The sequence below is a fragment of the Stegastes partitus genome, unplaced genomic scaffold, assembly GCF_000690725.1.
Source record: "Stegastes partitus isolate 25-593 unplaced genomic scaffold, Stegastes_partitus-1.0.2 Scaffold163, whole genome shotgun sequence".
Lineage (NCBI taxonomy): Eukaryota > Metazoa > Chordata > Actinopteri > Pomacentridae > Stegastes > Stegastes partitus.
Window position 1 is genome coordinate 139,012 of NW_007577894.1, and position 24,582 is coordinate 163,593.

The 24,582-nt window shown below is 40.4% G+C and overlaps 2 protein-coding genes across 2 annotated transcripts; one reads left to right on the forward strand and one right to left on the reverse strand.

The window, feature by feature from the left end:
• Positions 1-587: 587 nt before the first annotated feature.
• On the reverse strand, positions 588-11,522 carry gtpbp2a (GTP binding protein 2a). Its single transcript, XM_008279532.1, has 12 exons — positions 11,137-11,522; positions 10,034-10,060; positions 9,446-9,630; positions 8,903-9,011; positions 8,602-8,799; positions 8,209-8,383; positions 4,674-4,893; positions 4,391-4,526; positions 4,210-4,268; positions 3,929-4,100; positions 3,462-3,626; positions 588-2,701 (listed from the first exon to the last, which is right to left on the reverse strand). Exons 1-12 carry the CDS (start codon positions 11,326-11,328, stop codon positions 2,519-2,521), a joined length of 1,821 nt encoding a protein of 606 aa, XP_008277754.1. The 5' UTR covers positions 11,329-11,522; the 3' UTR covers positions 588-2,518.
• A 2,492-nt stretch (positions 11,523-14,014) lies between these two features.
• On the forward strand, positions 14,015-15,230 carry LOC103355663 (otoraplin). Its single transcript, XM_008279533.1, has 4 exons — positions 14,015-14,219; positions 14,380-14,519; positions 14,783-14,893; positions 15,006-15,230. The coding sequence occupies exons 1-4, from the start codon at positions 14,105-14,107 to the stop codon at positions 15,027-15,029; spliced, it is 390 nt and encodes a 129-aa protein (XP_008277755.1). The 5' UTR covers positions 14,015-14,104; the 3' UTR covers positions 15,030-15,230.
• Positions 15,231-24,582: the final 9,352 nt, after the last annotated feature.

Genomic DNA, 24,582 nt, shown 5'->3' on the forward strand with positions numbered 1-24,582 from the left:
GTTTATGATAGTTAGACAACATCACAACTAATCAGAAAAACACAGAGCACCGGTCACACTGGTGGTTAGACCTGTACTAATAACAGGGAGATTTTACTTTAGTTTCTGTGAGACAAATACAACAAAGTAAACCTAAACCTGTTGCTTTTTACCACAACAACTACCTTCATATTTGGAACTACATGTGAAAGAATAAAGGGAAATAATGAGGTGTTTGTTCAAAAGCCTGTGATTGATTGTGCTTGGACATAAATTATGAAGCGCTACGGGAGTGTCAGACGTTTAAAGGTCGCCAGTCGAGCCAGTAGAGCAATAAAACCATGAGGAGGTAAGCCACCCTCTTTATGTTTTTATATCATGGTGATTATTGTTCCACGGTTCATGAGCACTAACAAAACCTGAGTTGCATTGTCTTGCATCAGATGGGAAACGGAATAGGAGGAGCCGTATCAGGAAGCTTGAATAAAGCCTTTTAAAACTCAATGTAGTTTAGTGAGTCATCGCTCTGAGGCACGGAGCTACAAGGCAAACTCCGGGTGGATGATGAGCAACTTTGTTTTACTTCAAATTACACAGTAAAACACCTGTTAAAGAGGCAATAAAAGTTTTATTCATGTACATTATGGTACACAAATTGGATCTGTACATAAATATTGCATTTCACCCAAAACAATGATCAAAATAGTATACTTTCAATTAAAGATAAAACAGGCCTTAAACGTGATTTCAAAAACGTGAAGATGTGCCGGTGTTACACTGCAACTGTGAAAAATGAGTTTGAATGAACTGTAAAATCTGAAACTACTACAAATCTATAAAATACTTCTGAGATGCATTAAAACAAGCTTCAACACCTGAACTCTTTATAAATGCTATAAAATATTTTGGTTGAAATGCGGTCTTAGTTTATCCGTCTTTGACTGCACACAAACTGTGCACGAACAACGTAGGAACAAGAAAACAGAGTTGTCCTGTATATCGCTGATGCCAGTCGGACAATAATGTGTGTATAAATTACGACAACATGCAATAATAAGACAAATGGTGAGGCCGAGAACAGAACAGAGAAGTAATTAACATTCATTTTCAAAGTTGTCTACTAAATATCAAAAGCTGTTTCTAGTAGTAGCACCAACTTAAGTAGTTGTAAAACTTTGGGCTGTAATGGAAGCCTACTCAGACTGTAGTTCCATTAGGCACTGTGTTTAAACCCCTTCGAAGTTCGCGACATCAGTAACTTAAGTGAAGAGACGACATCAAGTACCTCAGACGTAATTGCTTTTAAACGAAGCTGCAACAGCTTTACATACCAATGCATAATCAAAACAAATCTCTTTGGGAGAAACAACCTTGTCTGTTTTTCCTTAAATCTCCCTACCACCCTCCCCTCCCCCCGAAGTCTGCAACAGAAACCCCACCCCTGGAGTAGTTCTGTGAAAGTGGAATGCTGTCTAATACAATATCTACACTGACCTGAGTAACTAAAGCACTTGAAACATAGGCAGCAAGATCGTTACCATCTCACCGCGCTATTGTGAGGCATTATTTGTGAATAAAAAATAATTCTCACCGACAAACGTGACAGATAAAAGGTGATTGCCAATGTGAGTTATTTTGGCAGACGTACACACAAACTGGGTCAAGTTCAAACTTTACATAACTCAAAATGCTCTCCTTCACCTTCATAAAGTGCCTTTGTCAGCAACATAGCTTGAAGCCAGATGGTTCGGCTTCCGAGCGACTGACAAGCTGTGTCTGAAACTCATTACTGCATCTCATTGCTTTTGCTTTTATCTCACACATTTCAGTAGCAGTTACTAAGAAGACGATATGATTTAAGAGAATTCAAATAGCGAGATCAGAGGTTTGTAATCTTCAGTCAGGCACTATGCTGGTAACACAGACGAGCTGCTGTGGGGGTATCACATCAGTGATACAGTACGACCTTCATTTCAAAGCATCTCATACTTGCAACTGTTTCCAAACAGTTACCTGCCACAGGTGTAACAACACTGGCATTTATATTTCAGTGCAAAGTGTGTGTGTTAGCATCTTTGTTGAACTGTGTGTTAGGAGTGCGTTTCGATGTAAACTTTGTAAGCAGCACTTCATTGTAGATGTTAGAATGCAGTTTTCTAGTTCCCACCAATTGATCTATGCAACAATATCTTCTCTCTCCCTCTATTTCACTTTGGTAGATGTTGCTGAGTGAATATGCCATAGAGCTGGTGGAGAGGTATCCTCCTATCAGTGCCATCAAAAGCAACACCCTTTTAAATCTCAACACCAAAGAGCACACTAAAACATCAGCAGTTATTAAAAAGGCTGAAGACGACAAACAGGTAAGATGGTATCAAGGCTTTGGAAAAGGGTAATAAAACAACAAAACCCTGTAAATAGGGATTTACTGTGCCAGGAAAAGGGCAGAGTGGCCTTTGGAGAAAGCAGGAGGTGGTTTATAAAGCACCTTGTTTGGGGGTGGGACGGTGTTTTTCTGCTGCGATTGTCCGAAAAAGCATTAGGATTCCTCATCCTCCCTTTGGGATGGCAGGTACTGGGCGATGGGCTGCAGCTTGGTGACATGGCCGATGCCTTTGGTCACCCCCTGTCTGAAGAGCACCTTCGCTCCCACCTTTAGATACTCTGGGTGCTTGATGAACTTGAAGAGAACCACTGCTTTCTCCCCTGTTCTCAGCTCCTCCTGTGGTACAGTGATGTAACATGAGAATAAAACAAAGACGGCATTATGAATGGTTCAACTGGATCAAGTGCAATAGCAGCAAAAGAGTGTAGTTTAAGTGGGTAAGTAGCTTGTGGTGCTTTTTGGAGAGAGAAAAAAACAAATGTAGTCAATGTTTTTCACTAAAATGCATCGTATATACTGTAAATCCATCAGTGCTAACAAGCACACCATGTAAATCTCTCCCCTCTGACAACACTTGCAAAGCTTTTTCTTTTTTAAATCAGTCGTGCTTTTGTTGCTGCACATCCTGGCATGTCACTGACAGCTGTGGAACACTGTGACACTATTAGCAGGACTGTATCATATCACCCGTGTGCGTGCATATGTGCCTAAGATAAACAATGCAAAACGGAACCCACTCACACAAAAACAGCTCTGTACCTAGAGGTCTTTACCTAGAGGTAAAAGGATGACTAAATTTGACAGCAGCAGAAGTCATCTAGACAATGCAGTGAAACTGGTCTTGCTCATTTAAGCAAACAAATTTGTCCAAACAAACTTACAACTGAGTATCGTAACCAAAAACTTAGAGCAGGCGTGTCAGGTAGATCTATCACTTGTATTAAACTGTCAAGTTCTGTAATTTTCTCAGCTTGCTTCTGACCAAAGTAGTTGAAAAAATTACACTAATTAAGAGAAACATTTTCTGTCAACACAGTAGGTAACAATGGGATTCATGTTGGAACAGGATGAGTGTTAGTTCAGCAGATAAACTAACCTTGCCGTACACAGCTTCCACAGTTGCAGTCTGTCTCACATTGCCAATGTGCACAGTAACCTGGAAGCCCTTGTGGAAGGTCTTGGCATGGAACAGCAGCACGATTTCAGCCTCAAACATCCAGCAAATGGTCGGATCCATCTCTGGACTCACCATCACCATACCCTGTCAACGGTAAACAAGGTGATGTGGATGGTGTACACATGTGCCACATAATAAAATACAGTTTTTATTCAGTGTGTTCATGTAAAAAAAAAAAATACTCATTGTGTTAGTCATTTAAATCTACTGGTAAAAATCAATAATAAAACATGCTTTGGTACCACTTTGAGCTGTATATTATGTATGTTTGTTGAGTTTCTGTCTACCACATTGACCTATGTCTTATCACTGGTAACATACCAAATATTTCCTTTAAATACAGAGATAGACAGCTGTAGTACGTAAGTGATTATCAAGAGTCTGACCTTGCGTAGTAGCGACCGGTCAAAGTTGCCCAGTGCAAGCGTAGCAGCCTGGCCAGCCCTGAGTACCCTGCACGCCGAGCGATTCCTTTGGATGCTGCCAATGGTCAACTTGTGGAACTGGCCCGAGTCGGTGGGCCCTACTACAAGAGGATCCCCCTCACGGCAAATACCACTGCATGTTTAAAAATAGTGGGTTAGAAGGAATCCAAGCTATATGAAGATGTAAATGAAATGAACACAAAATGCAACTTTAAGAAAACAAAACATTTCAACACACTGACCTGTACAGAGTACCTCCCACTACCGTCCCCACCTCTGGCACTGTGTAGATCTCGTCCACCTGTAATGATGCACACTGCTGTCAATCACATCATATCATCTAATACTTTCATTATTTCTGAAAGTACGTATCACAGCAAGCTAATCGTGTGCATGCATGAACAAACTTATGCTCAAGTTTACCTGAAACTCAGTTAGCTGCTGCATTAGCTCCTCTTGCTCTTTGCTGTTGCTGAGGGGAGGGATGATGTTGAAGAAGACCTTCAGCAGGTCAAGACTCTCTCCAGACACACTGGACAAGGTGAAGATTGGCGTTATGCTGCCAGGAAGAGCACAAGCACATCATCAGGACACAAAGGTATAACAGTCTAGTTTCTAACCTCTACTAGAAGGAGCAGACCTGTAACTACATAGCACTAAATTACAGACAAGTTCATGTAATTATGTATATCAGTGTGTTTCATACCTGGGTGACTGGGCGAACTGCTGTGCTGCTGTGACGGCATCGTCTGTACTGCTTACAACCATAGGCACCTTGTTGCAGCCCGGCTGCTTCAAGACACGCTCCAGCTGCCTCACTGTGCGCTCCACCGTGGCCCGTGTACACAGGTCCACCTTACTAATAACAATAAAGATGGGCACCTTCAGTGCCATGGCGAGGCCAAGATGCTCCCGTGTTGTACCAGCTAGGAAAAGAGTGAGAATGGGGAAAAAGTCATAAGTTACAGCTACGCTTGCCTTCCATTGCCTCATATCACTAAGAGAGCTTTCACAACCAAGGCAATGTTTATTTGATCTGTTCAATATGATGGATTATATCTGATCCAGGGCAAGTTTACATTAAATAAGAAGGAAAGGATATCATCTTTTACTTAAACACAATCACATATTAATGTACACTATTGCCTCAGGCTGAATAAAACCTACAAACAACCACGTATGGAAATGGCATGATCAAGACAGGGCCCCATAAAACATCAAATCAATGTGTCTTCTGAGGATTTTATTCTGTGTACAAACAGTTGCTCTCTCACAGAAGTGCAAGCAGTTCTTTAGAAATCATCACAGCTTCTAATCTGTGCAGTTAAGACATGTTGTGACCGCAGATAACGTTGGTTATCTGTAAGCTGGCAATTAATGTCAAAGATCACATACACACTGACAAGACTGGGAAGAATTTCCCATGACGTACTTATTGTTATGTCAACGGAGAGAACACACAGGATAACAGAGCAGGGTAACATATACCATATATAGTAATTATGTCACTGCATATGTCGTCCAAAATGGCAATTAATAACCAGTCTAAACCAAGACACTTGTTCCAAAGTCAGCTGTGTCCTGGGCGCATGTCTGCTGGGTTATGTTCTTTGTAAACAAAGCTGGCACGTGAGTAGGTTATGTCTCAGTCGGATATAGGTCTCACCTCGTCTTAGGTCAGAGATTTTAAGGATACTGTCCCATAACATACATTTACAGGCTGACTGAGACGGAACATACCCTGACCTCTTGTCAGCTGAGCTGCAATGTTTTGCTGGCTGTGTTATTTTCGGTGCATTCAGGTTAAAGATGCATCGGAGAAAATGTAGTACCTCATCCTTCAGCTTTGATTACTTGCCCTTTGGCTTGTTGGCTCGTCACAGTTACAACCTAAGACGAGCCCTATGCATTACGCAGATCAGTTGCTCTGTTTCATAATTAAAGCTGTAGCTCTTGGGTTGCAGACAGCATGTCCCTTTCTGTCTGCTGCGTAGCTGAGGTGGTCCTCATTCTTGACCTCATTTTCCCCAGCATGCCCTACTTCAGACATACACACAAACATAGTAATGTGTACCGTGCAGCACGGAAATTCAAGCACAGATAAACATCAATTAAAGAAGATGGAGATGCAGGTTTTAAAAAAAATGTGTAGTACTGCATATCAAGTATTTTCTCAGATTTCAATTTCAAAATCAGCTAATTTATTCATGGTGTTTTTAGGCCCCAAGATATTAAAGTGCATGTGTCCTTGTCAGGAGGAAATTTGTATTCCTAAACTTCAGGGTCAAACTTCATTTCCTTTTAATTATGTGTTTTTACAGCAGCGGGTGTATTTTCTTTTTGTTGTTGGCATAATCCTAATGAATGAATATAAATCAAACACTAGCTATTTACTGAGGGACGTATCTAGGCCAAGGACAGACTGATCAGAGATTTACATCCATTCTATTGATGCCAAATAACTGGAAAAAAAAAAAAGCATAAACAAATAGCAAATTCACATGCATTTTTAAATATACTGGGACTGTGCAGAACAAGCTTTGGAGTGTTCCAATATTTACCTATTTGTTTTGGTATTTATGCTACTACTGGGGTTAGACAACAGCAAAAAAAAGGGTTAATAAAACAAAAGTCAAGGTTAAGAATCTTTTGAAAAATTACTCAAATCATACATTAAAAAGGACCCTAAAACCAGCTGAACACATCCATCTGTACAGTAACAGCAGCTCAATATAGCTCACTTAATAAGCAGGCTGTGACGTGTAGTGCGAGGTAACAAGTGTTGTCTCAAAGGCTCAGATTTCATATACAGGTCTCTGTGCTACTTACGAAAGGAAATGCAGCTACAGATTGCCTAATAGGCAAATGAGATTTTGTAGAATTGCTTTTAAAATGCACACACAAACACAGTGGAGCTCTTACTAGAGTCCACTTGCTCACCGTCACCCAGTCATCTGACAGAGTTGACATAAACAGAGATATGGCACAATGGTTTAGTGATCCAATGCTGCTGCCTCCCCCAGTGGTGTCGTGTGGCTTTGAACCCCAACTTCTAACAACATACCTTAAAAACTACTTCAAAATGTGTTCTACTTCTACAGCAACAAAAGTAAACAAACAACATACCATCACGTACAGTACACAACTGTCTAGCCTGTCCCACCAGCTCAGGTTTCAAAGTATGTCCTCCCTGGACACAGGCTTCCTGCACTCAGTCTCACTTGCTGTTATCATAAAGCGTCTGGGTTGGTGAAAGCACATCATGCACTAATACTGAATCTATAAATAAAACATAAGCTGAAATATGATGTCTAAGTGAGGCTTATTATTTTCCTTTTTCAGATAAAGATCAGAATTTAAGTGAAAGTACTTTAAATTTAAAAAAAAAGATGAATTGATTTTAAAGGGTTCAAAGTTGGACTGCAAAAATCCTTCATGCAACACAAATTATATGTAAATTATTGTGTTCTTTTGTAGCACGTGAGCAACTTATTTGCATTGCCTTTTTAGTTAGGGTACATGACGTGTATCTTGAGCTGTTGCCTGGTTGTTGTTTACCCTGTATCCTGCACAGTGTCTCCTTGGAGAAGGAAACACACCAGCTTTTAGATGTGTGGAGACTTAAAATTCTGGTGGAATTCACTCTAAAATGATCAGCTTATTCAGAAAAAAAAATCTGGGTATTTAATAATCACACAAAACAGAAAGCCTCACCACTATTTAAAAGGCTGCCTGCAAGTATTTAGGGCAGTGACTGTAAATTGTTATGTCCTTTTGCAAAGTCAGCAATGTTAAAATACACAAGTTTACTGACCCTTCTGCTGGGTCGGGTTTAGACTCAAGCACAGAACTACCTCCAGTGGGTCATACCGCTCCGACATGAATGGCCGGTATTTGAGATATTTCGGGACTAGCTGTAGCAGGCAGGGACGAGGAGGAGGGATAAAGGGGGCGTTTTAGGAAGGATGGTTTGTTACGTAAGCTCAGATATCACATGTCTGCAAAGTGCCAAGCACAGCTGGTCAAGTCCACTACACTGTAGAGTGTGGTGTACACAAACATGGGCTCACTGTCAGATGAGCCCTGCAAGTTTGTATTACCAGCTTGTGAAAGATTCATTCTTAATTTGGGGTAACTAAATAGTCAGGTGGCTGGATAGAGGACACAGAGAGAGACAAAAGTACATTTTAATTGACACACACACACACAAAAAAAGAAATCGGATTAAAATAAATGCTCACCAATGCCAGTGTTTGCGCTGACGACCAGCATCGCAAAATCTGGACAGTAGCTGGTGAGGCCAAAGATGGTGGTCTTCAGGTACTTGTGATGACCCGCCAGATCAATGAATGTGATCATTTTAGAGGCGCTCTCACAAATCTCCTCTGCTGTTCGAGACTCACTGTAATTCACAACCTATAGGAAAAAAAGTAAAGCTAGATATTAGCTACTAATATTACTTGAAGATGGAGCAGTTTGGTGAGTTTTACACTGTACGAGAATTCAAATCCACCCAGGTTGCAACAACCATAACACCATTCATTTAGCTCTTGCTGCTGCTTCAGACAAATGCTGTAAAGTGTATATAACTAGGCTGCTTATTACTTATTCTTTGGCAGTGGGTGTTTTCTCACCTCCCCTTTACTGTTAAAGCCAAGGATCTCAAAGCTGATGCTTGAAGTGCGTCCAGTCTGGATCTCATGTAAATGTCTGAAGAGGTTGAGCCTCGCTCTTCCCCGTCCATTGTCCAGCTCACCCTGTGTCAAAACCCCTAACAGCGTGGACTTTCCTGAATCCACATTGCCCAGTACAGCTACTCGTAGGTCTAGGAACTACAGAGGGGGAGAAATAAATAAATAAATACAATTCAAATGCTGCACAGTTAAAAATGAACAGAGTGGACAAACAACACGCCTTCACAGTCGGCCCACTAACCTGCTGGTCATCTGGCACCTTGCGAATGAGAACTTCAGCAATCTTACGAGGCACATCGGAGTCATAATCCACCTCCCTCTCTCTGAGAACGGCGATGTCAGCTCCAACTCTGTCAGGAAAAAAAAAGAAAGAAATTGATGAATCTGAATTGCATAACAACCTCTCTCCAGTTTTGGTCAGTTTGTACTTTCCATCAGTTTAGTTTGAGTTTAGTAAGGGAATCTAAAAGCAACTGTCTGATTAAAGCGGAATAACAGACATTACTCATAGCAGACATTTTACAAGATTATAGTCGGAAAAGCACACGTGTACCTGCTCACACTAACAATGGCTGCAATCTATTAAGGTGAGCCCTTGTCTGAGCATTGTATTGTGCATGCTGGCAGACTGACATGGGTTAATTAGACAGTTAATGGAGCGCAGCCATTGTTAAGGTTATTAATTACTCCTGTGCTTTTGCGGCAAAGACAAATCAAAATGTCTGCTGGGGAAAAAGGTGTGTACAGAAAACAAAAAGAAAATCAAGGTATTTTGTGGACTTACTTCTCTGCCAGCCTATGGAGCGTTTTTAGCGACGCCCTCATGTCCTCCTCTGATAGTCCCACCAGCATGCCGTTATCTTCAACACCTATTTGATAGACAGCTTCGCCTCGACCCTCCTGCAGTCGCCATTTCATTTGCGTGGCCAGGTGCTCAAAGCGGTATTGTGTGGGGTTCACCAGCTTCAGCTACACAAAGAGAAGACAGCGGTGTTTAGCCTAAACCTAGACTGTGAGGAGTTTGTCATTTAATAATACTGATTCAAATAACTAAAATTACAAAGGATTACCTTTGGACAGAGGCAATAAGAAATAAAGCCTGTGTCGGTGTAGCGGGGAAGCAGCTGTCCAGATACTAAAAATGCTCTTGCTAATCCACTGTGGTGTTAAATTTCCAGGGCGAGACTGTACTTGTATATTCTGATGTATGTATTGCTGACTGACTGCAATAATGAATTAGCTATAACATCTACAGAATTGTTTTGAACCAGTATGGCCGACATGAAACATTTTTATATGAGGCAACGAGCTCTCCTTGAGAGACAACAAAATATTATAATAAAGGAACACATATCACAGCTAATTTGCTTACCTTGTACTCTATGTTTCCCTCTTCAGCCTGAGAGACGGGGAGAGAGACAAAGAGAGAGACAGAAAAGGAACAACAGCTGTCAGACCGTAGAGAAGTGAGACAACAGGCTATTGATTTGTTAAAAGACAAAAAGAGAAGCAACCTGACTGACTGAGCTGTGCTCCTGTGAATAGGTGGTCACTGACAGCTAAACAAACTAACTGCTTAGCTAGCCTTTATACACACATATATAACATTTTATTAAACAAAGCAAAAAGGGTGTAAAGGTTACATTCAATAACTGTAAGGTCAACTAGGCGATCTCCCTAAAAGTGGGACAAATCTATAAATATATAACAGTTGGGGGTCACTTTAGGATCATGGAATATGTTGAACCTCATAAACAGTTGACTGCCATGGTGCTATGACACTTTATCTCTTTAACTACAAGACAAGTTTTATAAAAAACTTACACCACAATCTAACCCTGAAAGAAATATGTTTGGCTCAGAGGTCAACTGTGATGGTCTATTAGTAGCTCGAGCTAACATCATGTTTACTTCCTCGTTTTTGAGAAAATATTGACAGCTACTGAGTTAATTATAATTCAAGTAACTAACGCAGTAAATAAATAAATTTCCTAGTAATATTTAGTGATTGTGTAGTAGCACAGTCCTTCTAAGACTATAAATAGTCTGACAGGCTATATAGTACACTACACCCGCCCCCCTATTTACAAACACAGCTGTTTGCAATGCTAGCTAGCTAACTATTAGCCACCTAGTTATGTCAAATGGCTTTTGATTAACACACATTTGGCTTGTGACTCCAAAAGTGCAGCAAATGGCAGATTAACAACTGATAGTAAATGTGAGATTGCGTATCTTGGCCCGGCATCTTCATTCATTTTCTTTTTCACCGACTAGCTACGTGTCACTGCAGGTTCACAGACAAGTCAGAGGAGGGAAGCTAACGCCGGGGACAGGAAATGAAACCGAACGTATGATTTGCGTTACACATAAACAGAAAGCAGCCAAACACCAGTTAGTTTACTGTCATTACCAGACTTCATGTGTCGTAAATAATATTATTAGCTAGCTCTAGCTGTATCGTTTCCACCTTACCTCCGGAGGTAGATACGGGGTGTTATTGCTTGGTTTGAAGTTGCGAGAGAATCGAGCTTTTGCCTTCTTGCTCTTTGCAGACGCTTTTTTGGGGGCTACCCCAAAGCCGTTCCCCGACTTGGACGCAACACCTTGAGACCCAGAGCCGTGTCCATTTCCTGAGCCAAATAACTCCGATACCCGCGCATCCATCGGCTACTTTGGAACCTAACTTGTTAGCTTACCACCACCTGAACGAATAAAATGCTATGTTATTAAAATAAATCTCGAACCAGGCATGGAGGGGCTAATATTTAACTGTAATTATCCCGCCAGTGGCAGCTTATAGCCCCCAAAATAAAAACAAAGCGCCGACCTCCCCCTAACTCCTGAAACCGAACAATAACAGCACCGTCCGAGACTATCCTTTTGAGTTTACAGTGAGCCTACGTCACGGCCCGAAATGTCAAAGAGGTGCGCCTGTTTTATTACACGATAGAGCGCGAGTGAGCGGTTGCTTCTGTTGTCTGGCTGCATTGTATCTTTAAACTCCGCCCGCCTGACTACGCGGGTCAGCACAGCGTTCGCACACATACACACGCCGATTTGCAGCCCTTTGCATCAGACGAAAAAGGAAATATTTGTTTGCAAAAAAAACTTTAGGAAGTCTGTTCACAAAAGATGATGACACAAAATCGAAAAATGTGTCATCAGCTCAGACACGCAGCATCTGACCTATAGGGCTGGCATTTGGAGGCTTTGATACCTTTTCAGTCATGTATTGATATTGTGTATTGTCGATATGTTTTGGTTTTCAGTGACGTGTTTGCTTTGTTATTGTTGTTTTAGCTGTAAAGGGCGTTTACTCTGTCATCCCTTTGTTGGGTTTTAAGTTGTGTTTAATTTATTCAACGCTTTCAGTACACCCTTGAAGGCTGATCTTTTTTTAAAGGCACTATTAATAGGATATTTATTTTTATTGGTATTTTATTTTTTATATCACCTTTTAACTTTTGTTTTTTTAAAGACTGTGACTATATTAGCTTCTACAAAGATGATGCCAAACAAAATGTTGTTGTATTTTTTTGTACAATGAAAATAAAGCTTCTTCTTTATATCTGATTTCTTATTTTACAACACTGAGTTGGCATATCCATTATATTTACTGCCACTTAAAAAACAACAACAAACAAACAAAATAAAACAAAAACAAACAGAGGAAGAAAAAACATGGCTTGGGGACAAGAGTGCCCCCTAGTGCCCCCTAGGGACACTCTGTTTTGAAGGTGTTTTGCCCCAACAAGTCTGTTAAACTGATATGAGCTGTCCTGGGCCCCTTGAGAGAACCTCTGAGTATTTTGGCTCAGTTGTTGTTACGGTTTGAAAGATGATCTCATTGTGTATTTCAAGTGTTGTTTAGCAATTTCATCATAATATAGGCTAACTGGGTTTTAAAAAGTAATTAAATACATTTGTTATGCAAATTGCCTTATTTACCTCCAGACTAGATTTGAAGTTTTTGCCAGCAAGCTTCATTATATTCGCTCCTGCTGTTACAGTCACTTACTGTTCTTAATACATATGTATATTAGTTGTATTAATACTCAGGTTCAAGTGGTTTATTCTCCAACATTATCACATATTGTACACAGGGATATTTCAGCTTGTTAAGCCTGAGTCCATTCATTTTCTGAGGCTATATTTTGAAATGTGTTCCATTTAAAACAACATTGTCTGACTTATGTTTGCCACTTTAGGATCACACAGGCATTGAATGTAACACAAGCATTTTCCAAGGTCATTTAGGATTAGTTGCATATTTACTCAAAATGGGTTAAGGTCAGATAGATTTGATACAATCTAGTTACATAAAATACCCTAAAACTCCTTCCTCTGCTCCTTGCTCTGAGCATTTTTGTCTGTCCAGAAATATGTCATTTAAAGACCTTTTGAAAAAAACAAAATTCTGTGTTTCTGCACATTAATTTGCTGTTTCCAGACCCTCAAAACACAGTTCACACGCTCTCTGGCTGTATCTTCTTGCAAAGAGACAGAACAAGGGGACAAGAGTGCCCCCTAGGGACACTGTTTTGAAAATATCAGTATGTTCCCCACTCTGATCTGAGCTCCTCTGGGCCCCTTGAGAAAACCTACAAGTTCGCATCATTGCAACATGCAATACAACATTTGACAAGTATGCTGGCTTGGTTTTTGATACCATTGTTTAAGCTTTACCTGATGACATCCACTGGGTTTATAAATTAATTTATTTGTTGCACAGATTGCCTAATTCATCTAGATTGTAAATTGTCATCACCAATGTTCACAGCATTTGCTCCTGCTGTACAGTACTTCATGCATATGTCATACATACATACATCTTTCAGCTCTTCAAGCCTGATTCAATCCCTTCTTTTTACACTATATTTTGCAATGTGCAACTTTTCAATTTAAAACAAATTTCCCCGACTTATTATTTTATTTCCTTTAGCATCACACATGCACTGAATAAAAGCTAACCATCATTTTGGATTAGTTGCATGTTTACTTGAGATGGGTTAGATAGATTTAGTTGTAGTTGCACAAAATGCCTTCAAAGTTATTTCTCTGTACTTGTAGTCTGTCCAGAAATATGGCACGCAAAGACCTTTTGGAAAAGCAACAGTATGTTTCTGCACATTTATTTGCTGTTTTACAGAGCTCAAAACACCCAGTTCACATGAACTGAGGCTGCTTGTTCCTGCAAAGAGACTGAGATTTGAGAAAAGTCAGCCAACTCCCCTGTGGGAGATGAATAGTTCCAGAGTCTGGCATTTCTGAAACTCAACACTGATTGGTCAAGCGACCTCTGATGCAGAGGCTCAGCCCATTCGATCCTGGCTGAGAGAAGTGTTTTGAGAGTTTTATAGCCGTGAGTTCTTTCACACGTCCCCATTCACATCTGCACACATACACACAACGCTCTCCTGGTTCAGCTCCTTTGATCAGCATGAGCTATCCACTGGTGATACTGCTCTGTGTGGGACTTCTGCACCAGACTGCAAGAGCTGTGAAGATGGATAAAATAGCAGATGAAAAGATTTGTGGAGATGCAGAGTGCACATGTAAGTTAGAGCATTAAAAAAATAAATAAAAGCATGATGAAGAGAACGCATCCTGAAAGAGATCTCATATTAAAAGCACACAATAAAATACGTGTGCTTGATAGAGTTTCAGTCGACGCTTATAATTCACTTTCCTGTTTTGTCTTCTCTGCTTTATCAGATGTTCTCTCCATGGCCACAGCCCTGGATGACTTCATTGCTCCTGACTGCAGATTCATCAACATCAGGAAGGGTCAGATGGTTTACGTGTATTCTAAACTCGTACCAGCGGAGGGCACTGGAGTCTTCTGGTCTGGAAGTGTATGTGCATATTTGTGGCATGTCATTTAATAACGCTGCACACCAGCAAAGGCACAGAGGGTTTGCTGTAACAAACGTCCCGGCCATTCTGACAGGAGCAAAATGTCAAGAAAGATATTTGGTTAAATATTGAATTCCACTGTATCTGAAATGAGCAAGGATTAAATTATGCCAGGTTTTGTAAGGAAGGTTAAATGCATAAAACATATACAGTGTGGTGCATGTTAATTTGCTAGAAGGTGCCTTGTTCTTTTCGCTGGCAGGTTTACAGTGAGCGGTATGTGGACCAGATGGGCATCATCGGATACTTTCCTGCAACTGTGGTGAAGGAGACACACAAGTTCACGGTAGACACAGTTAAGATGCAAACAACTGTGAGTATATCTGTGTCTTTTATAGGACATAGCTTGTGATGAATATTTCTTTCTTTGTTCATTTTATGGAATTATAGATGGGGTCAACTTTATGTTTTGCATTTCTTTTCAGGACATGGACTTCTACTGTGATTAAGGCATGACAGAATGAAAGCTTCCTCCTTTCAAGGCTTTCTTTCAGCAGCTCTGACTTTAACAGGACAATTATTTAGTCATGTCCATGTGTCAGACTATGTGCCATTATATCCTGTTTGCATCGCCTTCATCTGGAATGAAACTGCCTCAAGCTTTCTGTGTATTTTGCTCAATAAACCTTTCTCCACGTCATTTCAAAAAATCTTGATTATATGAAAAGACAAGAATCAGTTTTCCAGTTTTGACTTTTTCAAGCAATTTTACTGTGCATCTCTGCTAACATCCAGTAACCAAGTGGAAAATAGCTGCTGTGAAGACCTTCACCTGTCGTAAACACATTATCTGATTCAATTTGAGACGCCGATCTTTTTTTTATTTGAGTGTCAAGGTTTCTTCTGCTGTTATCAGAGACAGTTTTGTGTTACACATGAATCGTTGCTTGCCACGAATCATTCTAAAGTAAGAGGGGAAGAAGTCAATTGATTACCCCTTTTCCTTCTGAAAAGAAACGCGATATTAGAGAAATAATTGCACAGAGATGTCACGGCTGGTGTGCAGAGCTCAGGGCAGAAGGCCAAGATGCAGACACTGACTAGAAATCGTTTGGTAATTTTAGCCACAGCAGGCTTATAGGCAGGCAGACAGGTACATGCTAGGACACGGAAAACTGGTGGTAACAGGCAGTAGCTGTAACACACTGGGAGGAAAAAAAAAATCACTGATAAACTGAAAAGGAGAACGAAATTGAATAAATATAAAAAAAAGTGGCAACGGGGAAATGGGAACAAGTGGGTAAGTGGGAGGGAAATTACCAAAATGCAGGGTTAGAGGTGCTACTGCAGGACGAGGGATTCAGGTGACAGAGAAAGATACGAAAATGAAGTTAGGGACAAGGACACAGGCGGAAATAATGTCTTAAAATCCATTCATCATCTACCCTAACAGTTTTGCCTTTTAGTGATTCCTCGATAGCTGATAAATCTAATGAGATGCATCAACACAGATGAGGTCATGAGTTTTGCTGATATGTGGTGTCGCATCAGGTCAGTAAATCACAGTAAAAACTACAACAGTAGTGAAAAAATAACAAACACTATATGCCATAACAAATATTCAAACTGGAGTAAAGTCAGCACTCAGAATGCAAATACAAAGGTGGATTGCATAAAAATGTATTCATCAGCAAGCTACAATACAGTTGACCTACTTGCTTCTTTTCAATGTATTTTTATGTTTTGACCTTACAGCAGAAACATCAGGATGCACCAGTTCTGCCCAAAGCCCTGCAACATGTATTATATTATTCTGAATTATGTCAGTAATTCCTTAAACGCTTACAAGGACTGCTTCTTGCCAGTATTGCAAGTATTTTGCAAATACAACGTGAAAAGCTCAAAAAAATGCTCCAACGATACGAGATATGAAATTATCATTTCCTCAAGGAGATTACATCTGTTTACCAGTCCGCCTGCCTCACGCACCCACCCACACAGCTTCCAAAGAAGTATCATGATTAAACGTGGCCTGACATATTTTCGCTGTTAAGACTCTTTCCAAAAGGTCGACTGGAATCTCTTTTTGATTGGTTTTGAGTCATCTGTCATATTTCCTTTCTGTGTCACAGCACCCGCCCAGATATAGTAGCGAATGCAGCATCTCAATCAAGTCTTTCTCATTCACTACAGTGGGATTATTAAAACTCAAAGACATTTTTATTTTGATAAACTCTTGCTTTATGTTCTTCAGAGCTGCCATTTAATTTCTCAGGAAGTCTATAGCTGAACGTATTGATTTTTTACGGCCGCTGCAAACAGGTCATTTCCATTAGTTTATTTCTGTTTGACCAGAGGCATTCTTTGGTATGCTTACAAGTTTAGGAAATAGGGCTGTCACACACACGATCAATCTCCTGCTGTCCCCTACTCAGCACAGATCAATACAAACCTGCTTCAAATGTGCTACCACAAAATGTCACTCAGCAGAAACATACCTGGGGCATGTCTAAAGACAGGAGGGAGGAGAAGAGAAGAGAAGAGAAGAGAAGAGAAGAGAAGAGAAGAGAAGAGAAGAACAAATAAGCGCTTTAGAAAATAATCTCAATTCAGAAAAATACCATCTGTCTCAATATGCGGTGCTATTGGAATGAAATTGGAATCATTACGGGGTATCCGCAGAGGAACTGGATGCTGAATTCAAGGGTTGTTACAAACAATTGTCCCAACGAGGTGAAAGGCTACGGGATCTTTTCAGCTGATTGCCAATTGAAGTTGTAGAAGAGTGTGCGTGCGTGCGTGCGTGGGCCCATGCAAATCCACAAAATCCACAAATCACAGCAAGTTAAGTCAATCTTCAGCGAGACAGCTGTAGCTTTAGGGTGTTACCATGGTGACAGGCAGGGATACTGTGACAGAAGAGATTGATGTATGTGCACGCCTGTGTGTGTGTGTGTGTGTGTGTGTGCTTCCTCCATGTGAGCTTAAAGGAGCAGCTGCCAAATGCAGGCTACAGTAGGTACGTTTTAGTTTTTTTTTTTCCACCCAGTGTCACACCCACACCTCTGCAGGAGGAGCGCAGCACCCTGTAGAGCAGAGAAATCAGCAGCTTCAGATCTGGTTAGCATCTGACTGTGACATTTCAGACTTGGGAAACAAAAGTATTTATTGTTTTTTTTGTCCCATTCCAAAAAAAGAAACTGGTATGTGTGGAGGATGGCAGTGTTGATACAGTAACTTCCAACAAGTTTTTTGCTTTTTTTCCTTCAAGGATGAACTAATTATAGGAGGACCAGCAAAAAGATAATGTGACAAGAAAATGTGTGGAAAAAAAAATTCCTGGATAAGACAAAACACTCCGATCGCTGTGGCGAAGTCTTAAAAAAATGATGTAACCGTACAGGATTGACGTGGGAATAAGAAAATAACAAGATTGAGAAGGAGAACATTTGAAGTGCAAACATACTGTATTGCTCCCCAGACATGGGATGACTCAGCGTGAATGTTTTTTCACTGAAGCAGCTCATTTCTTTCCTTTGGCAAACAAGCGTCTTTGTCCCCCTGAGAAAAAAAAAAAAAGGTATTTGCTCAGGACATTGACAGACAGAAAACTAATTTGCCATCCTCTAGTGTGATGGAGGACTCTCCGCCGTATGTATACATGCACAACTACAGGCAAAAAGGGGCTGACTTAATCCGCAGTGTCGTGGAGGCGCTTGAATGATCGGGTTTGTCGGCCCAAATACTCTTCAGAATGTCAGAAAATGCCAGCTCACCGCTTGTTTTGAACCAATCAATCAATCAGTCGGCTCGAATCAATCACTCCCTAAAGCCCGCGGATCGGCGCTGTCCTTCTCACTTGATTAATATCTTCTGCATTTCCAATGTCGGGCTTGTTTTGTGTCAAGAATGTGTGCAAGAAAAAAAAGAAAAAGCTCATCGGATCACGCGTTTGATGCCATATTTCAAGGATACGTGACAAAAGAAGTGATTCATTGCGAAGAAAAGTGCAACTTCAACAATATTCTCCCTCTCTGTCAGTATTTATCCATCTAACTCTCTTGTTCTCTCTCCTCCACTGTGTCCGTGTTGTATCTCTGAGTCACGTAATTGCACAAGCCAGTGTAATTCCCCCCCATTTTCTCAGTCACACAATGACACAAAGAAGCCATTGATTTTATTTCTTGTGTGTTCAACCCTTTCCAAACACCTCGGCGCTCTGTTGTATCTACTGTCTGATGTTTGCTACTCAATCCTGGTGGAAAGAAGACGTATGAGAAGCAGCAAAAAAGTGATAAATAGTGAAATAAGCTACATTTCCAAGAGATCCATTTGTTCACTACAATCACCTTTTAAGTGAGTCAGCGCACATACATCCTCCAGTGAACAGTTTTAATGCCTCCTGGAGAGATTGAAAGCGTGATGGGATGGGCTCAGTGGGAGCGACGAGGAGGAGGAAGACTGTCTGAATGAGTGTGAAAGAAGCATTGACGATTTTTCGGTTATTCCTCAACTCATCATTCACCTCCATTTTTTTTTTTGTCACACCTGAATAAACCTATTTCTTCAGGACAACCCTCTCCTCACCTTGTGAGAAAACCAACTTCCTTTCATTGTTTTTTTTTTTCTTTCCCTCCCCTGTTTTTGCCAGTCACCCTGGTAACCAGAAAGATTCAGTGAAAGGTTACAGTATGTGTCTGGCAGTGGATGCTGGTGTTTGGGAGGGATTAGCGGTGCGTCAGCTGACCTTCAACCATGATCCAAGAGAAGCTTTATGTGACGCACCTAACTATCTCTATTTGGCTAATTGTGTTCTTTAAGGTCAGGGGGTCAGAAGGCTGGAAAAAAAAGGAAATGAATGACACCACGAGGAAATTAGATGCATTTTAACCTATGCAAATCAAGAGACCTCATTCGGAGATCGCTTGGGCGCAGTATAGATGCATTAGCTGATATAATGAAAGTCCAGCACATTGGTATATGACAGCGCATGGAGTCACAAATCAAAGATCACTGAATGATTGAGGGTTTATCTTGTCAGTCACATGTCTTCCACTAAGTAGCTTACAAGTCGTCCACATAAGATGCTGAAAATGAATGAAATCAGAATGAAATCTGCATGCAAACTTATCAGATTTAGATTTTTAGGACAATCCAGCAAAGCATATTGTATCTATATCTCATTAAGTATTCAGAACTGTGCCGTCTCAAACAGTCCTGCACAGGCCACATATTGAATTCACATTTGTCAGAAGCTGTAACACCAAATACATTCATATCCACAAAATCTGTGCACTATTAATATTTCTCTTTTGCTCCAAGGAACGTCACAGGAGGTCATTCCTCCCGACAGCGTTAAGACTTTTTAATGCTTTAATCTAAGCACATTATCACTTGCACATTTCTGTATCTCTCTTATAGATTCTTGTAAATTTTGTTGACTTCCTTCTGTATCATATTGTCTATATTTTATCTTCATTTTATACCCTACCTTAATATTCTGTGTTGTCTTTTTGCTCTGTTTACCCCATTTGTTGAACATTCATGCTGCTGTAACAACTGAATTCCCCCCTTGGATTAATAAAGTCAGTCTAACTCTAGTATTTCTACTCATGAAAGAATTAGTGCAACACCATCCAGAGGAATTTCAACAGTCTGAACTCTTACTTATGTATATTATTTGTTTATTTTTCTACTAACATATCTTAAATGTTTGGACTATCTCCCCACTGTGGGAATAACACAAGCTTATAGTATCGTATCATAAGTGCTGATGTTATGAGGGTAATGTGGGGAGGCACAGTGAAAGATTCTGGGTTCTTTTTATGTGGCATTTCCATGTTCTCCCTGTGTTTATGTGCTTTCTCTGATTGGGCTCCACTCTGATCCAAAGATACGCAGGTTTAGGCGGCATATCTGTTGGCCACATATAGCCTGAGACCACCCCTCCCTCTCTTCCCCTCACCCTTCTGATGTCTGATGAGCAAGAAGAGAAGAAATCTCTTCAGTCTTTTCAGCACATTATCCTGTAAGGGTGTCTGGGTTTTGCACAGCTTTGAAAAGTTCCTTTGTATCAGCTGACCTTACCGGAGAGGCGATGAAGCCGTCTGAAGGGAGTCAACAAAGGACATCCTCTATTTATTCCTTTTGCTGTACATTTGTCGCTGGGAGGTCGCAACTACTTCACACATCCATAATGCATTAGGTCACAGATGACGAGAGGTATCCGGGAATGTTGTGTGATGTGTTTGATCCTTACATGTTTGTGACCTTGTCTGCAGAAAAAGAAAAAAAAAAAGAGATCACGCTTTTAATCTCAGTAGAAGCCTGCTTTTCAAAGGGTTTGCAGGATTTCAGCGTGGCACCAATGAAAACGAGTCATTTTGTATATCTTTATTTATTTATTTTTAGTATATAAACACCATAAAAGCTATTAAGCAGAGACACAAAGCTTTACAACCCTCTTATATAAAGTACGCTGTGAGGGCTCTTAGAAGCGAGAGAGTGCAGTTTTCTTATACGTAACTAAAAAGGGGGGTCCTTTCTGTCCCGAGGAGTATCCCTGCATCAGGCTGACGTATTATTTGAAGAGAAGAGAAATAAACACGCTATCATTTCCTTTATTTGCAGCTATTGGATTTGAGGAAAGCTTCCGTCAGAAATCTTCGAAATGTTTTTGCGGAGGGTTTTTTTTTTTTTTTTTTGCACAAGCCTCTGAGCTATGAATAGACTGAGTGTTTGTCATGACAACCAATTACCCATTACAAAAGCAGCAAGGCTAAGTAAGGCAATTAAGTGGTGAAACTAAATTGTGTGTTGCACTGTGTTTCTGCTCGCAAACGTATGTGTCTGCAGACAGCAGCATGTTCTTGTGCTTGTATTTTACACGGGGATATTTGTGGCCTTGTGCTTCATTTCTACGCATATGTTGATGTGAACTGATGTATTTCAAGCATAATTTAATGCTGCTGTGTTGCATAATTTTTTTACTTAACAATCTGAATAACAAACTTAATTTTAGCCCTCGCAACCTCAAGCACTTTCTGGGTGTTTTTCCACATTTTTACTCACTGTGGTTGCATTTTTCGGTGCAATATATAAAGTCCTGCACCTCTGTGGAAACAGCACCATGATGGCTAGAAGTGGAGATAACTCAGACATATCTACAAAGCAGTATGATTCAGTCATAATGCCACAAATCATATAAAAAGAAGTGAATTTCTCTGATGATCTGTTTTACAAAAATGGGAGAAAAACAAAACCCTACGATGAACATTTTTATCAAGTGGCCCCAGATGTTACCAATACTGGAAAAAATGGTGACTCAATATACTGAAGATATTTCACTATTTACATTTTAAGTTTGTTTCCCACCTGCTCTGTGTAAACACACTTCAGCCCAGTTAGGCAAGAAGGAGAACATCATTTCTTGTTTACTGCACAATACGGTTCACATCAATAGTTTTGGAGGAGTTCTTTTTTGTACATTTTTAAGTAAAACATGAAGAATTAAGTGACTTTAATGAAATATTATGATTTTAAGCATGAATTTGGTTAATATTCCTACCTGAACCGCATGTCACACATTAATTCAAGAACAGTCAGAAAGCTGAAAATTGATTCTTTCTGCTTTTTCATAGTTCCTGGCTCTGATAAACAGCTCAATTTTGGCCAATTTTTCAAGATAACATGCCTTTCTGACCCACTGCTGGGTTTTGGAGTTGAATTAAGCAAACGTACTTTACAGGGAATAGGTACTGCTATACACAACAAATCCAAAGAATGGCTTAAAATGACTTTTTACTTTGTGATAATGATATAAAATAACTTACAGTTAAATAAATATTTCCAGTGAATAGTAATGAAGTCAGACAGACATACAGGAGGACATGTTTCAAACGGTACAACTGTGCTCATCACCAAAAGATTATATATGGCAGGGTTTTTAAACACAGCAGTTCTCTTTTTGAAAGCTGAATCTTGATGTACTGTGTCAGCATGCTGCATTAGGCTGCATCTACTAGGTTTCGCCCTGTTGCTTTTAAGTTTCATATCTCAGTGTTGCAGCCACCCAAAGGTTGCTTCCGGAGAGTGACGTGACTGACAGTGATAGGGAAATAAAAACAGCTGTAATAGAACTTCTCATTATGAAAAAATAGCCATGTATGTGTCAAACAGTGTGGTATAAACTGAACACTTGCCTACAGATACATTAGAGGTATTAGTTAAGGGTTAAACAGGAAAAGTTCTGGGTATTAAAAGACAACTAAGTGTCAGAATACGGAGCCAAATTACATCCTGTTTTGTATAAAGCACCTGCCTCTGAGCCTTTACAGGTAGGCAGGCTGTCCTAGAGAGCTCGCGGGCAGTTTATAGACAAACCAGGTTTGTTAAGCCTAATGGTCCGCGTATTGATTGGCCGGGGTATCCTCGCAAATCGCAGGGGTGGAATGAACAATGAGACTCTCATTGAGGATCTCTAAATGCATTTCAGCTTGTAGTTTTATTGACCCTCCTGGAGCAGCCGGTGCTGTGTTTATTTACACACATTGCGTGCAGCCTGTTTTTTTTTACAATGACGTGATGGATCTGTGAAGAAGGCGTTGAAGGAAGCACATCATCCATCACAGTCCACTGGTTATAATGGTGAGCAGCTCTTACTAATGTAAATGGGGGGAAAAAAGTGGCCTTGGTTAGTGAAGTTATGGAGTGAAAACAATTAAACGATATTCAAATGAATTACTTTTACTCGATTAAATTAATGAGGCTACACTGAATAAATTAAACAGCACAGAATAGAACTGTTAATTAGCCGACTTCACAGTCAGTAGACTGGAATGGCAGGCTTATCGCTTAGCTGCTGTCAACTCTGTGCAGTTACTGAGCTACAAAGAGACTGTGGCCGTCACTAATCCCAGGCTGGCTCAAATCATGCAAGTTCTCACATCTGTGTTAAGAGTCGGATGAAAGGTGTCAAACTCCGTGTTTCCATGAGAGTCACTGCTGCCGCTTACATGTGCTCGTATACAAAGGGTGCAATCTGAGGGAGCGTTGTCAGGGGCAGAAGCACGGAAAAAGATAAGTATGTATAATGCTCAGGCACACACATAATACAATAGATGTTTGTTTTTTTTCATTTCTCAGCTATGATGCTTAAAGGTGCTCTTGTTAATGACCTCGTGTCTAGATTCCTAGAAATGTTAAGTCCTGTTTCATTCATCGATTCCTTTCATTCTGTTTGTATTATAGATAATTCCAAACTTTGAGCAGCTAAAGCACATGATAAATCGCTAATTGCTCGCGGCTTGTTTACCCTATGCTCTGTGTGGCCTATGAAAAATATCCAATGTTTGCTTTCTTAATGGACTATGCTCTTTGGCTGAAAGTGTATAGGACAGTAGTGGAAAGAGGCTTGGAAACCTCTGAGATACCATTACCATTAGCCCTAATGTTCTTTTAAAATGGAAAGAGCATCAGAGCCCACACACAGAGACTGCTGTGTAGGCTGTTTGTGTGATGCAACCTCTTTGTCCTCATATCCCGCCAAGGTCGCTTGGCCTGTCCCCTTCCTGTTGTCACAGACACATTAGAAATTAGCCCCTTAGAAAAAAACAACAACAACAACAGACACGTCCCTGAAGCTTATGGGCTGATGCTGAACATTTTACGCTACATTCTCAATATTTATTTTTAGTATCCAAATAAACACACAGTCATGATATAGTCTCCTATGATATTTAGATTTTCGACACAGTAAGAATCTGAAGTGTTTGCGCTGTGGTTGCACAGACATGCACCATTTGTGACGTCTGTAACCTAAGAATAACAGATGGGAAGGATGACCTCTCCCGGTAATGTTACAGTTTCCATGTGAGTCAGGCTTTTGTCCGACATGTATGTCCAGACCGAGGACATGCGGCAACAGGGGTGTGCGACGGCGGTTTTAGTTAAAGTGCGATCATTTCCTGTTGTGCCTCAAAGGTCGGCGTATCTCTCTAAAAGGACATGCAGTGTTAAACAGTGTATCGTCGCACGTCACAGCCCGACTGAAGCTCATAATTG

Excerpts from the sequence above, each read along its gene's own strand:
- gtpbp2a (XM_008279532.1), bottom strand. The coding sequence starts at position 11,328 with ATGGATGCGCGGGTATCGGAGTTATTTGGCTCAGGAAATGGACACGGC. Across the intron at positions 4,269-4,390 it reads AGCAGCTAACTGAGTTTCAG|GTGGACGAGATCTACACAGT; the intron begins GTAAACTTGAGC and ends GCATCATTACAG. Across the intron at positions 2,702-3,461 it reads TGGAAGCTGTGTACGGCAAG|GAGGAGCTGAGAACAGGGGA; the intron begins GTTAGTTTATCT and ends ACTGTACCACAG.
- LOC103355663 (XM_008279533.1), top strand. The coding sequence starts at position 14,105 with ATGAGCTATCCACTGGTGATACTGCTCTGTGTGGGACTTCTGCACCAG. Across the intron at positions 14,220-14,379 it reads TGGAGATGCAGAGTGCACAT|ATGTTCTCTCCATGGCCACA; the intron begins GTAAGTTAGAGC and ends CTGCTTTATCAG. Across the intron at positions 14,894-15,005 it reads CAGTTAAGATGCAAACAACT|GACATGGACTTCTACTGTGA; the intron begins GTGAGTATATCT and ends ATTTCTTTTCAG.